Below are 16188 nucleotides of genomic sequence, written 5' to 3' on the forward strand. Positions count from 1 at the left end.
CAAACATGCTGCACTCTGTGGTAGACTTACTGTTATTGTTGTTGGGTTTAGTATTAGTATTATTTCATTATTGCTATTACAGTAGCTCTTCATAAGACCTGAAATAGACTGAAATGAGACTAGAACATAGGACTAAAATGAGACATGAGCAACGATTAAAACACTAGCATTAATGTGGCTTAGTACTATGTTTTAATTTCCCCTTATAAATATATATGTTTTGTTCTATATAGATGTGAGGAAAAGATGTGTTTATTTCGCTCTTTGATGGTATTAAAATATTTTCCTTGTCATTAGGTAATGGTTTGTCTGTATATGGAAGCAATATGATGTCCTGGCTCAATGTTTCTGGCCAAATTCAAGCATTTATTTCCTATGAGTAATAGAATTAAGTTTACTACTACAAAAAAAAAAAAAAAAAAAGTGGTATCCTTAAAATAGCACTTGCAAGCTGCAAGTTCTTTCTGCTCTGGATGCTGAAGATCTAGTAGTTTGTTTACAACGGTAACATTATAATTACAAGGTCATTTTAGCTTTACCTAAAGTGATGACAGTGCTTGTAAGCACTGCAAACCCATCAACACTAACAACCAACCAGTAGCTTCTCTTTCTGGGAAAATAGCAGGAAATGTCTAAAAAGAGTTTCAAAGTACAGTAATAGGCAATGTCCGGACTCGGGCAGACACCAAGGTGTCTATGTTACATTAATGCTCAGCACAACCTGAAAAGGGACCCTCAACATGCCAGAGAGTCATTGCTGGCATATTCAAGCTCCTTTATGGGGCTGGGTTTCTGTGCGTGATGTGTTTGGTGCTCCTTTGGTATCAAGAACATTATTGAAACATAAAAAATATTATTTAATGTCCTGAAGAAATAAAATTATACCAGAAGTGAGCTGAAGAGCCATAGCTACCTGGCTACAGAAAAGAATAGGACCAGCCTGGAGTTGAAGGTGGCCCAGACCAGCTCACCTCAGGAAAGTGGCTGCAGACGACGTGTGGTCAAAGCCCCACAGCCGGCTCCATTGGAAGGGCTGGTGCCCAAGGCCTGGGGGAACTGCGAGCCTCAGCCTGGTGAACTGCAGCTGCACTGTCATACTGGAGCACAGAGGAAATAATTTCTCCAATCGATCATCATTTAATCTTTTCTACGATGAACAAATACAATGTACAGTGTAGTTGCATCACACCCTCCAAACATTTTTCTTAAACCCCCAAAATAAGACGGTTTTTAGTGAAAGAAAAGAAATTTGAGCAGTGAACCAAGTCTTTGTTCAACAGAAAAATATTTTCCAAGTAAGCTTCTTGAAGATTAGTACCAACTTCGGCAAAAGCTGGACGGGCGATGCGCTAATGCCCGTAGGAAAACTGCCCCGGCGGCCCGGGGCCGGCTCCCGCTGAGGCTGCGGCCACCCGAAGGGAAGGCGCTGCCCGGCTCCTCCCTGGGGCACGCACCGGGAGGGCGCTTCGCCCCAGCGCTGACCCGCCTTCCGCGGCGGGCGGCCGGGCGGGCGAACGACGCGCCGCCGCTGGCGGGGGGGGCGGGGGGGAGCGGCGGGGGGCGGTGAGACCCGGGGGGCGGCTGCCGCTCACTTTCCCGCCCTGTGGGGGCGGCGCGCTGTTGACGACTTTAGCCCGCCGGGCTCCGCAGCCCCACTGGCCCCTCGGAGCGGCTCCCTGCGAGCGCTCCACAGAGACGCGCAGCGGGGGAGCGCGTAGTGGCGCGGCGGGGCGGGCTCCCCAAGGGGGCTTCGGACAGGTTTCGGCAGCCGCTGGATGGGAGCCCTTCTCCGCCGGGCACGGCCGCGCTCGCTCCCCCACCGGCTGCGAGGAGGACGGCAGAGCATGCCACCGGCGGGGCGGTTCCGCAGGGACTGACATGCTTCTGAAGGAGGGAAGGAACCAGTCCCTCCGCCTCTCCCCGCGGTAGCGGAGACGATGCTGCAGGGCGCTCCCCAGGCTCTCCCGCAGGCTCCAGGCTATCACCCACAGCACCCACGCTCGCTGCCGTGATCGGCGCGGTCCCGGCCGCGCCGACGCGACGAGCGGCGCGGGCCCGCACCCCTCCTCGGGGCGGGGGCGGAGGCGGCGGCGGGGGGGAAAGGCGCTGCCCGCGCCCGCGGGGCCCCGCGCGGCGGGCGGCTCCGCGCGGCGGATGCGTGTGCATGATCTCTGCACCGAGCGGGCGCAGGAAGCGCCCCCGCTCCGCCGCCTCCATCTTCCAGGGCAGCAAGACCTCGCCGCACGGCCGCGACAGTGAACGCCGGGGCAGCGGCTCCGAGAGCGCCTACCAGAGCCAGAGAGCCCTGGATGACTGCAAGACGGTGGGTACCACAAATGGGCTTGCCTTAATTTTTATCTTTTCCCAGTGTTCTCGTCGCTGGCGGCGGTGCCGCTCCTCCCGCCAGCTTGCCTATTCCCATCACGTGCAGTTGCACTATTTTTAAAACTGCAGTCCCCATCGGGGGTGCTGCCCTGTAGCCTAACTCGCAGCGGTTCAAAAGCGCGAGAGGGGAGGGAAAACAAGACCTGTGGGGAGCCGGCTGGGTGCTGCGGGACAGTCAGGGCAGGCACCGGAGCCTCAGCACACGCCGCTGTCGCGGCGCTGCCAAGCAGCTGGAGTTGCTTTTTGCCACATCCGGCCAAATCTGTCCCCAGACTTGCACTCACTGAAGCCTAGATAGGTAAATAGTTGCCTCCATTGCATCACTGCACTTTCTGCCTGCTGTCTTGTGCTGCAGCCACACTCTTGCCCTAAAATCCTTCTATAACAGGACTCAGCATTTGAGGGCCTGAAATTCTGTCACTGACATACTTGGTACCTGTTTCCAGTCTCTCCAGAGTAGCTGGTTGCAACTGTAAAACCTGAGGTCAAGCACCTGCATCCATGTTATTTTTGGACTGTCACATTACGATATGACATTTTTCTCTGTTCATGTTCAGAATGCTTGGATCCCGACACTTCCCTTCAAACCAGCACCACATAACCCCATCTGGCTCCTTGAGCTACAGTCAGGTGGACTTTGGGCCCCAAATTTGCTCCTTTAACCAATGACAGAAACAGAAAACAAACTTGCTGCTACTTTGCTTGAAAAATCTATCCAGTAGCATTGGAAATGTACCTGCTACTTCTGCTGGATTCTGGCAGGTTTTTTCCTCTAATACTGCAAACTGTGCTGGCAGATATCCACTCTGATACTTCAAAATCGGGAGCAACTCCCAGTGCACCAAGGAACAAAAGCTGCCACAGTGTCTCTATAAATATACCCAACAAGTGGATCCTACTGGGTCCTGCCTTTTTTCCCATACCCGACAGCATAATATGGTTAGAATAAACAGAAGTGCTAGCTTTGTAGAATTCACTGATTAGAAATAAAATATGATTTACAGATGGGTTGTCAAGATGCAGTAAGATTCAGGACATAAAAACCAGTATTTTTTTCCTTGTTCTCTGTCTCGATGCTGCAACATCAGTGTAGTTTTGTTTTCCTTGGTAATGCTGAGGTGGCTGAATATGTCCTCTGTTAAGACAGGGGATGTCAGGTGAGAACTCGCAAAATCTGTCTGGCACAACCAGTTACCAGTTGCACTTTTCTCTTTTTCTTAATGCAGAATAATTACACTACGACACAACGTAGTACTTTATTTTTTTTTTTTCTCTCCATTACTTTCATACATTGTCTTAAGCCACGGAATGAAAGAGTTGAAGCCAGGTTTAGCAAAAATTATGCCTGGGGCTTTGTTTGGTGTGTGCTTTTGGTTTTGTTTGGGGCTTGGGGGTGGGAGGGTGCAGATGTACTGGAACACACTGGGACTGTTTTGCTGCTCCACAGGCAGAGAAATCTATTTGCTAATCTTAAAATGAAATTTAAGAAAGCATGGCCAAAAAATGGGTTCTGATACTAGTTCTCAGTTACACAGAGTAATTACAGTAGGATGCACGAGAAGTCAGAATGTAATACTGCAGGAGAAGTGACTCATTTATTTTCCAAGTATGAGAATTTGAGGGCTTGACTTTAAAATTTGGTAGAGCTGATAAAATCCAGGTTTTCAGCATGTTTGCGTGTTGGGATATGTTGAACTCCTGGTGGTAATGATGGCTGCAGAATTATGAGCAGTTACTCCTGTCTGTTTTTATGTAGTTTGGAAATTGAGGTCAAATTAGCAAAACACAGATAATAAATATTCTGTTCTGTTGCTCCTTGCCTTCCACCCCCGCCACCATGTGCAGCAAATGGTCTGATGTGCTTTCAGAAGACAGCAAATGCTTGGTTTCCTTAAAATATAATCCCACGTACGTGATCAGTGGAACTAAACAATAATGATCCTTCCATCACTGTAAAAGTTACTCTTTTATCCAATAGTGCATATAGTGTGTATCTGCTGGATATTAGATTTCTGCAAAGGCTGAAGTGTTTATTTACTCCTTTGACTTCCCCCTGCCCCCCCCCCCCCCAACATATTGGAAAAAGTGCTTTCTAGAATCATAACTGAAAAGTGCCTATCTGGTACATCTTCTCAGCCAATAACTTCAGATCAATTTTAAGTCTGAAATCTGGGTTAGAGGCCAGTGACAGAACAGAAGTCATTACAAAATAAATTAGCAAAATTGTCAGTGTAAAAGCAAATGCTACATTCCACTCTCTAAATGTGCTGTTAATCAGGAAGCAGGAGGAGCAAAGGCAATAATTTCTGGAGATATTTTTGTCTTTTATGATAGCAAAAAATAACTTCATGATACTAGTAAAACAGCTGGTTTTTTTGTCTGCTTAATATTTAAGACTAATAACTCAAACACTTTCAGAGATTAAAAGCAGAAACACTACTCTACTGCAAATGAACATTTATAGCTCACAGAAGAGGCAGCTGCCACAGAACCATTTACTAAATCTTGGGCACTTGATCCTGTATGCCATGAAATTGGGAGCAGGAACAAGCTCTAGATTTGGCATGTTTTGAAAAACTTCATTGTTTTTATCAGTGTAGTTAAACATCTAATGTAAGTAAGTCCTCTTTGTTTTTCAGCTTGTCCAGGAGTTCAATACCCAGGTGGCTCTATATCGGGAGCTGGTCATTTCCATCGGGGATGTCTCAGTCACCTGTCCATCTCTGCATGTGGAAATGCACAAAACTCGAACCCGAGGATGTGAGGTGGCCCATCAGGCTCATCAAAAACTAGCAGCAATTTCTGGGTAGGAGTCTACTTATGTTTAATTAAAGATGTATTCATATGCACATCTTTGCTAAATATTACATTATGGAAACTTTCAGTGAAAGCATTAGCTTGTTTTGCTGTTTTAGGCATAGAGATGTATGACCACAAATTCTACAGAATGTTCATGTCCTTGTGATAGCGAAATTTTGGGTCAGATCCTGGTCCCCTTATCAAGATGGTATCATACTGATTTCACTGGCTGCTTTTATGTAAGACGAACAGGATTTTACTCTGTATCACTAAACAGCTTAAAAAGATCAAGGGAGAAGCCTTGCCTTTCAAGGGTGAAACAGCAATAGCTTTCTCCCCAGTCCTTCATTGGGTATACGTAATTGAACAGTTAGAGACAACTAGCACAGCTCAACTAGAGACTTAGCAAAATCAGAGGGAAAAAAATTAGGTGAAAATTACGTCGGGGGGTGGAAATACAAATACTACTGTGAAAACTTCTGTTTACATTCTACATGTTTTTAAATCCTTATTTGTGTCACAATGAGGATTGAAGCTTTGCCAGCAAATTCATTTAGTCTTTGATGGATTTAGTGTATTACATTATATAAGTTCCTATCCACGGTGACAGAATGTATCATCACACACTTGAGACTGTGCCTCAGTACAAGATAAAACAGGATAAATAGTTGTATCTCACAAAACATGAATTCATGCTGCTTACATAAAGTCTAATTATTTATGGGTTCTTCCCAGTATGGTGACTGGGCCATTTATATTAACATATGTACCCCCTGGATCATGTCGCTCTGACCACACTTTGTCAGAACTTCCTGCACCTGCTTTATCCACCATAAACCATTGTGTGCCACTGGAAAAAAGCTTGCTTGTTTTGCAGCTCTACCTAATCCCTTCTGAAGGTCTTTCATTACTGTAATGCAAATGAGAAATCTGTCGTAGGTTTAGTGTGTAAGGAGAGAAGACCACACTAACAGACTAAGCAGAAGAAAACACTGGTTGGTCATTTTAGTAGAACTGTCCACATTTTCAGCTGTGATTTTGTGCAGACTCTTAAGTTGATACCACAACCTCTGATTTGTTCCTCAAGCTACATACAGGCTTTTAAGTTATTCTATGAAAATTTAAAATAAAAAAAACAACCAACCAACCAAACAAAAGATACTGTTCTTCTTAACCAGTGTACACTACCTCAACACTGTAGCCCTGAAAATGTGGAAGTGAACAGTAGCGAAATGGATCTTGTGCACTTTCAGACTCAAAAGAGAGACTAATACAAACCAAAATAATACATTTGAATAGCAGAACCTAACTTGGATATTTTTATCTTTTTTTTTTTTTCCTATAAAGAAAACCATTGATACATGCTCATTTAGAAGTATAGAGTTTTTTTAAGTAATCATTTCACAGTTGGGAGTCTGTCATATACACAAAGATGTCCTGAAGGTTGTGCAGTTGCTGCGAGATTGACATTTAGCTAATCTAAAACTATTTTAAATAACTGTGATAATAATGTGATATCCATAACAACTGGAAGGTGTTAGAAACCCTCTGGAAATTACTTGTTTGGTTTGACAGACATTTTACAAGATGTGCTTCACATCCTCACCCTCCTACAGCTGAGGAAAGCCAGATGAGCCAACTTAACTTGTTTGGTGTATCTGTGAGGAAAGATGTGAGATGAAGGTGCAGCAAGGATTCAGTGTAGAAAAGACATAGAATGAGAGGAGTAATAAAGAGTCGCAGAGGTTCAGTCTTTAATTCAGTAGGACAAGCGATGTAGTGGATATGGCATAGGATCTGGAATGGGAACCTAATTTGGTAGGAAAGAAAAGTATCAGGAAGAAAAATATTTAGGGATAGGACTGTATTAAATGATCCTCAGTGTTAAATAGTCAGGAGGATAGTGTATTGCTCAGAAACCACTGGTAGTCAGCAGATGGCATAAAGGCTCATTTAGTTCACTGCTTTAGTTCAAAATGCACATCACTGTGCTCTGCAAACTTCTGGGTAACACAATCAATTCCGTCTTCCAAAGCTTGTTAAAGAAAGCCTATTGCTTTCCCAGCCAGAGAGAATAATAGCAATTAGCTAATTATGTTACTAGACTATAAAATTTCATTACATATCAACATTCTATTAGTTAAGGTCATCAATAATGCTCAGTTAGTCTCTAAGTGACCTGAGCTGTTGCAGGGCGCTCTGAGTTTCTTTCAAGAAGTTGGCATCACTGTCTAGGACAATATTAAGCTCATTAATCTTGTTTGTGCTTATGTCTTCCTTGCAAAATTAGGAGACAGCTTCATTTTATGCTTCCTGTTTGAATACATCAGGATTTGAGACTCTTAAACACACTCTTGATTCAGGCAGCTAGAAGAGGCACCTATTTCCCTTCCTAACTCACCTATTCAACAAGACTAGGGAAGGTAACAAAGATGAAAGGTGCAAAGACTTGGAAGGAAAGAAACAGGAGCAGATCCACTAGCACTGAGAAAGGCAGCTCTGGAAGAAAATTTGGGAATTGTGGGAAGGGAAAGAAATGCTGAGGTGGAGATAATGCCTTAGGAACTGAACGGGGTAGAAGTCATGAGGAGGAAAAAACTTTGATCATAGGCGTATCAGTTCTGGAATATTAGATAGACATCAGAGTAGGATTTCTCTAAATATGAAGGTCTTCTACTCAAAAAATGCTGAGGATGAATAATTACATCTTTACACTGTAGTGTGTTTAAAATGTTACAAATCAATGTACAAAAAAAAGTTGAGAACGGAAACTTCAAATTCAATCTCTAACTTAATAGGGCATCATAGCTTCCACATCCTCTTCTTAACTTGCTCTCTTATGTATTTTTCTTGCAGAAATAGGTGAAATTTTATCAAAGAGCAGATGCATGCCTGAGTTTACCAACACTATAATGGCTTTCAGGCAATAAAGATTAGAAATAAAACCAATTTAAATTGAAATATCCTAGTTCTGATTGATGATCTTTTAGGAATGTAAGTCAAAGTAAACTCTTCTTTCAGTGATGGTTTTCTCAGGACTTCAGGTCAATTCCTCTCATCACACTCATACTGAAAATTCTTAGTGATTTTTAATGAACTGTCTTCTGAAGAAAGTGAGTAAGGTTTGGTCCTTTCATTACATTTTTTGCTATATTATCAGAAATTAAATATCTCAATTACATTGTGCACCTTTGCAGTATCAGATGTCATGGTCAAAACTGGAGAAAATAAAGCAGCGAGAAAATGAGTCAGCATGATTTTTATCCAAAGGAAAAGAAAAATACTTGTAACAATAGGAAGATAGCAAAAAAAAAGTGCAGATCTCTATTTTGGAAGGGGGTCCACTTTAAGGGTTAATAAAGACTGGCGATATTTTAGAAGTCATCAAATACAGATCCAGCTTTATAGGTGAAATCGATTAAGTCTGGGTTGTAAACGGAAAGATGAGCCAGAACTGTATTTTAAGATACAGGTCTGCACGACTGTGTACACACTTTTGTAAATGTCCCTTTCATATTCTGAAGCACTCGATGTGCTTACATAATGCAAGTACTTCTGTGTGCACTTGGCACACCGAACCCGAACTGGCAGTATCTCTGTGACTGTCTGATATATATGTTGACACCGGCTTTTTTTTTTTTTTTTTTTTAAATGAAATGAAACTGGAGGAGCTCAGGGGTACATGGCAATGTACACCCATGTGAACATAGCTTTGAAAGTGGTTGTCCTCTGTTGTTCAGACTGGTGTTGCAAAGTCCTGAATCTAAGGAGGAGTGAACCCATACACCAGTACAACCACCCTCCTGGAAAGCAGTTTTGCAGAAAAGGACCTAGGGGCTTCTGATGAGCACCAAGTCGAACATGAACCAGCAGTGTACCCTTGTGGCAAAGAGGGCCAACAGCCTCCTGTGATACATTAGGAAGTGTTGCCAGCAAGATGAGGGAGTTGATCCTTCCTTTCTACTCAGCACCATTGAGGCCATATCTGGAGTACTATGTCCAGTTCTGGGCTCCATAGTAGAAAAGAGAAGGGGACATACTGGAGCAGGTCTAGTCAATGGACATGAAGACGATTAAGAGTATGCAACATCTGACGTACAAAGGGAGGCTGACGGACCTGGGATTGTTTATCTGGAAGAAGAAAAGGCTTGGAAGAGGATCTTACCAACGTGTACAAAAAATGTCTGAGGGGATAGTTTAAAGAAGACACAGCCAGACTCTTTTCAGTGGTATCCAGTGATAGGACAGCAGGCAGCAGGCACAAACTGAAATACAGAAAATTTGATTGAAACATTTTTAAAACCCCTTTTTTTACTGCAAGGTTGGTAGAATATTGGAACATGTGCCCCGGGAGGTTGTGGAGTCTTCATCCTTGGAAATACTCAGAACTCAACTGGACATGGTCCTCAGTAACCTGCTCTAGCTGACACTGCTTTGAGCAGGAGAGCTGGACTACATTAGTTCTAAATGTCCCTTCCAGCCTGTCACAAAAGTCACTGTAAATCTTCTCACTGGGCAAATTCCAAGATAAAGTTTTCTTATTTGACATTGAGATGCACCTGTCACTTTTATAAAACAGTTGTTAATGTAACTTCCCCTGAGTTCAAGAAAAGTTAAGGAAGTAGACTTAAAAATCACAGCCTGATTGCATTCCTGTCATTATTCAGTGCACAATCATGTTACCATCATGTTGCTTTAAGCATGTAGTTTTAGGTTAATTTCTACTTTTGTTTTCCTTTGCAATCTACAGTAGATTTCTGATGTTTTTAACAAGCAATAGAAGGTAATTTCTCAGACCTAATTAATATTAGATCAGTTCCTTACTTTGTGTTAAAACATTCTATTGGCACCCATTTGTGGTCAAAGTTTTATTAAAATGTCTGAGTTTTCCCCAAATTATGACACTTCAGAATTATTACCTGCTTTCTAAAGCACAGAAGCAGACAAAAAAGACTGCCACAAAATATTTTACAAATTGAGAGAAAAGGAGACTTCAGGCTTATAACTTAATGAAAGCTGCATTAAGACAGACATAATAGAAACCATTTTAACTGTTTAACTTAAGATGTTAAATAAAGCACTGCTGGCAGGCAGTATAGCTGAGCAGAAAGAAAACACAGCAGCACTTAGTTGAACAGGGAAAAATTTTTATAAATATGAATCAAAAGCAAGGTAATGCCAGCAGATAGAGCAACAAATTAGAGCTCTGCCCAAGCTAGATACCAGTCAAGCAGCATGTATGGAGATCTCTGGCCTTCCTAGATGCCTTTACAATCACTGCCATTGTACTCCTCTAACTGTATGTGTCAAAGCTGGGGAGAGTGATATTAATGTTGATCCCTGGAGCTCTGAATTACAGGCACTGCCCATATATCCTACCTCATTTACAGTCAGCATTGTTTCAACAGCCAGATGAAAGTTAAGAATAAGGTAAGTGCTTCACAGAGGTCACACCATGGTAACCTGAATATGGCCTGATGAGAGTATAATTAAATATTAAAAATAATGTGATGACATGTAAGAAAACAAAGAAAGCAGTCGATATTCACTGCAAGAATCAATACTCTTATACATGATAATACCAACAGCACAATGCCCCCTGAATTCATATGGTGGGGGAGGGTTCCAGAATATTGCAGGTATTTAAAACAGTAAGACCTTAAAAATCAAGTACAAAATGTTGAGATTCTCCCCTTATGAAAAATGCTGGAAATATAAAAATTCCCATTTGCACTCACAGCTGTATACTAACGTCATCTCGGTAAGTTGTTCCAATCTGGCAGGTCAGATCCCACAGTTCGTACAGTCACTGAACAGTACCTTACTCAGCAAGTTGTCCTGATGACTTAACTGGGACTGTCCAAAATGAGCAGTCAGGGAGATCTTTATATCCCTCCAAAGAAAAGCTTTCAGGATCTGGAGCAAGTTCATTACTGAGCATTCTTATAATGTAAAATCTCATTTTCCCTCAACCTTTACATTTGGCTTCTGTAAACATTTACTGTAACTTTCTTAAATGTTTACAATTTTCTTGTGATTTCGAGCATATCAAAGTCTAGGGGCAAATTCTGACTGTGTTTGTTCCACTTTGTTTGGCATGTCTTCACTGACTTCTCAGTCATGAAGTGACTCCAGACTTACTACTGTGTATCAGAGACCGTTCCAGTGACTGCACCTGTTCCAGTGAGACAAATCCCATTTTTGACTAAGGGGATCTGGTCTACATGTGAATGTTTTGGGAAGTAAGCTCAGATACCAGCAGGTCGAGGGAGGTGATCCTGCCCCTCTACTCCGCTCTTGTGAGACCCCACCTGGAGTACTGCGTCCAGCTCTGGGGGCCCCAGTACAAGACAGACATTGAGCTGTTGGAGCAAGTCCAGAGGAGGGCCACGAAGCTGATCAGAAGGCTGGAGCACCTCTCCTATGAGGACAGGCTGAGAGAGTTGGGGTTGTTCAGCCTGGAGAAGAGAAGGCTCCAGGGAGATCTAATTGCGGCCTTCCAGTACCTGAAGGGGCCTACAGGAAAGCTGGAGAGGGACTGTTTACAAGGGCAATGGAGTGACAGGACAAGGGGTAATGGGTTTAAGCTGAAGGAGGGTCGATTTAGATTAGATGTTAGAAAGAAATTCTTTACTGTGAGGGTGGTGAGGCACTGGAACAGGTTGCCCAGAGAGGTTGTGGCAGCCCCCTCCCTGGAAGTGTTGAAGGCCAGGTTGGATGGGGCTTTGGGCAACCTGGTCTAGTGGAGGGTGTCCCTGCCCACAGCAGGAGGGTTGGAACTAGATGATCTTTGAGGTCCCTTCCAACCCAAACCATTCTATGATTCTATGATACGGGTATTTTGTGAACACACTCTTTATGGACAAACAAAAGCATACATAGCACATAATAGCGCAATAGGTATACCATAGCTTACTCCTTTCTCAAGAGGGTAAGACACACGTACATTGTTCTTATTAGGTTCCTTTGCAAAATAATCTCTAATTATAAAAGCCGTGTGCAACTAAAATGATGAAAAGGGCCACTAAAAAGCTAAGACCATTTTCTGTGGAACTGAGTTAAGGTGGTTCTGTTGTTGAGAATAATATCTGTTTACTCAGCTTTAAGTTGCAAGTAGAAAAATCATTTAAGTCAGACACCTCAAGTTCTAACAGGCAAATTCAGAAAGCAAATAATGGAGGAGAAAACAAGGTTACTTACTAAAGCTAGAGTTCTCAAAATAGCTAACCTCTACAGACTCACTTTTCCTTTGTACCTTTGTCTTTAGAACTGTGGTGTAATAGGCAGTTGGGACGTGAAGATACAAGGTATTAATATCTCCCTTTATAGATCTGTCTTTCATAACTGGAAGCCAGAGTCAGTAAAGGGCAAAAATACCTAAAATTTAATTCAGCATTTACTTCTCTATGTCCAAAACAGCAATTCTGAAAGCCTGAAAGTTCTACATCTGCAGTGACACAATGTAACTTAGTTTTGACAAAGTGGAAGAGCTTAGTACCTTGCTTAATGGTAAACCTCATCAGCAGGCGGAAGTGAGGCGTTCTTGCTAGTCCAAGCTCAGACGGGCTTGATCCCATAGGTGCTGTCAGAGCATCCTCAGAGCCTAACACACACTGACAATTTTGAACTCCTCACAAAACATGGTGGCACCTGCCACTTTCTTTTAAACGAAAGCTGAAGGTGGGTCAACTTAATTTCTAGACCACTTGCACCTAAATCCCAGAAAAATGCTCTGACTACAGTCAGAGGAAAGTGGGAGGTAAAAGTAGGGTGGACATCATCTTTACAGTCACTTATTTGCCCCTTTTTGCCATCTCACACTCAACTAGCACATTCACAGCACCTCCCAGTGCAGCACTGCCACTGCCAAGACAACTCAAGGACTGCACATGCTGGGTAAGCCAGACAGGTAAGCCTGCCTATTATGTGAAGGGTCTTCTAACAGAGGAGAAGCTGTGTCCCAGCCCAGCAGCCACAGACTCTGCCCCTTGCTCAAAAGGAATCACCACAAATAGCCCTATTTTCCCTAGCAGGCATAGAGCTTTTTCTCTGTGGCATGACCTGAAGCTGTGAGGTAACTGCAGGGAAGAAGGGGCCACATTGCCATCATCTCACCCAGTTGGCAGAATATTGTGCACAAGGGAGCAAAATAGTGTAGAGGCCTGCACTGTACTTGGGTTTCAAGCAGTGCCAGTTCAGGTAAACATTGAAGACTGTTAGAGAACTTTCTTGTTGGTAAGGAGAACTTGTATTCTAGTCCTTGCTCCCATGATTTTTTTTCTGTGTTTTAAGCAGATAGACCACATAAAGATGCAGGGGAGTGGAGATCCAGAACTTGCATAAATGCTGAGTATTCTTCAGCACTCTGCATCTTCAGCCTGGTGAACTGCAAATTCATGTACACAGTACCTTGGTCTAGGGTTGGAGTCAGCTCTAGGTTTAGGGTGGTTTGGCTTCCATTTTGACAGGCTTTCCGCATTCAGCACTCCATTCTGGGTCACAAACTCCAGCCTGGAAGAAGGTACCAAAAAGTAAGGTGTTGCTGTATTTTAAGTCCTTCACTGGAATGTTCTTCTCTGCTATGCATGAGCAGCAATTCCACTATGGTTAGATTCCAGGGGGGTTGTTGCTCTAAATCTAACTCGGGAATAATGGAGTATTCTGGCCACACTCCTGTTCTGAGCTATACAAACCTTTCACATCACAAATTGAAGTGAGGGAAAACAACCTATGTAGCTAGAGAGATTTAGGGACTGAATTACATTGGCAGGTTTCCTTTAGAAGTGCTGTAACATCAAGAGCTGACCTTGTTCAGACAGTTCAATGTTTCTGCAAGCATTCCCTAACTTCATGCCCTTCTCTTGCCCCATTTTGTCCTTCCTTCAGAATACCTGCTATCACTGTTGGACATAAAAAGCTTTTCAGACTTCTTCTATGAAAGCAATTTTCTTAGGGAGTAATCAGCCAGAAGATCCAGCTGTTAGGTACATCTATAGAAGCCGGAAATGTGGGGATTTTGAAAAGCCTGCAGTAAGAAAACTAAGTGTTGAGTCTTTTTTGACAGTTCTTGTTACCTTTGCTTCACTCCAGATTTTCTCGTACCCTCGTCTCCCTTGTCATCACTTTTCTTCAGTGTTTGTTTCTTGCCTTTTTCTCCTCGTAGCCCATCTCCAAATAGTAATGATATGAGTATCAACTTTGCTGCTGTAATATTAACTATTTGGAAGCTCGTCAGGGCAGAGACCTGAATGTACTTACAGCAAGCCCCCTGGAATCCACTTACCTTTAGATCTGTGCTATTACTGTAATAAGCACAACTAACAGGAATAATGAATGTTTTGAATATTTATCTTTTGGTGTGTTTTGGGAAAAGTCTTAAAAATCTTTCATTCAGCCTCTGACTGATGTTTTAGGTGAATCACTAATTAAATAGGTGTACCAGTACTTATATCTCTGAAAAATACTGTGTATGTTGTTTAATGCTTTTACATCGTATTTCAGTGTTTCATGGGAAGGCATAATATTCAAATATTCTATTATTGCTATAGTATTTACTAAATAAAGCATGTGAAGATTACATTTTTATCATACTGTTTTTCTAAATTCTTTCATTAAAAAATTATTTTAAATGTCAATTTGCTGGAATTTTAGGCCCTAACATGTAACAGTACATAGCAACTCCTGTATGTATCTTGGCATGTCACAAATGGAATCAGTCAATAAGCTCTTCCTGAGCAAAAACCGAAATGATACTAACCTACATCTGTAAGTAGTGCTTTAAAAAGAGATTTAAAGCTAAATTTTATAAAGTATTTAAAGACTTACAAGTATAGCTAATTATGAGTCTTTCAAGTCATGCTAATGTCCTAAAAAAATTATGGGTACCACAGAAGCCTATATGGGTTCAAAATTAATGTTAGACCAATTCAAAATACTTTTTTCATTTCAGTACTTGTGAAAGAAAATTTCTTTCTTGGCAAAATTTTTGCAACAAACACATTTGTTGAAAAAAATTAGACTGAAGCCTCATGCCTAGCTTCACGGATGTGATTAAAAGTTGCAGTTGCACTAATCTGTAACAAAGATGGTCAAGAAGAGTGCGTTTATATCCCATCTAGGCCCACTGCTTTGAGATTTGTCTCACCAGCATATTTCAGTAATTTTCTCCTCTCAGTTTCTACTGAAACACAGCTGAGGCCAAAGCTGAGAATTTAGTAATGAGTTTTAAGTGCTTCTTTTCTCATGTTCTTAAATACTGTTTGATTAAGAAATCCCACATGGCTGCAATTTTGTGTTAGACACCCTGCTTACCTTGGTTCTGTATAGCTTTGGTTATATTGCTTTCAGAAAATTACTTCTGATTCTCACTGAAGTTCTTACAAATCCAGACTGTTTTAGCAATATGTTCATATATCTTAAGTGAGAACATGAGATAATCATAGAATCATAGAATCATTTAGGTTGGAAAAGACCTTTAAGATCATTGAGTCCAACCATTAACCCAACACTACCAAGTCCACCACAAAACCATGGCCCTAAGCGCCATGTATACACATCTTGTAAATACCTCCAGGGATGGTGACTCAACCACTTCCATGGGCAGCCTGTTCCAGTGCTTGACAACCCTGTCAGTGAAAACATTTTTCCTAATATCCAAACTAAACATCCCCTGGCACAACTTAAGGCTGTTTCCTGTTGTCCTATCACTTGTTACTTGGGAGAAGAGACCAACACCCACCTCCTTTCAGGCAGCTGTAGAGAGCAAGAAGGTCTCCCCTCAGCCTCCTTTTCTCCAGGCTAAACAACCCCAGTTCCTTCAGCCGCTCCTCATTAGACTTGTGCTCTAGACCCTTCACCAGCTTTGTTGCTCTTCTTTGGACACACTCCAGCACCCCAATGTCCTTCTTGTAGTGAGGGGCCCAAAACTGAACACAGTACTTGAGGTGTAGCCTTACCAGTGCCAAGTACAAGGGGACGATCACTTCCCTAGTCCTGCTGGCTCAT

General features: G+C 42.4%; 1 protein-coding gene across 2 annotated transcripts in view; it reads left to right on the forward strand.

Annotated features, from left to right (window-relative positions):
- Nucleotides 1-1623: 1623 nt before the first annotated feature.
- The window catches only part of RGS7BP (regulator of G protein signaling 7 binding protein), a 44840-nt gene continuing 30275 nt past the window's right edge, over nt 1624-16188 (forward strand). Inside the window, exons 1-2 of one of the 2 annotated variants that reach the window (XM_054809139.1) lie at nt 1624-2323; nt 5025-5191. In XM_054809139.1, the coding sequence (XP_054665114.1) occupies nt 2165-2323; nt 5025-5191 (326 nt within the window). In that variant the 5' untranslated portion in view covers nt 1624-2164. The remainder of the gene's footprint in view (nt 2324-5024; nt 5192-16188) is intronic. The other variant, XM_054809141.1, reaches the window with a different exon arrangement.

Source organism: Grus americana, chromosome Z (assembly GCF_028858705.1).
Source record: "Grus americana isolate bGruAme1 chromosome Z, bGruAme1.mat, whole genome shotgun sequence".
In the NCBI taxonomy this organism is placed as follows: domain Eukaryota; kingdom Metazoa; phylum Chordata; class Aves; order Gruiformes; family Gruidae; genus Grus; species Grus americana.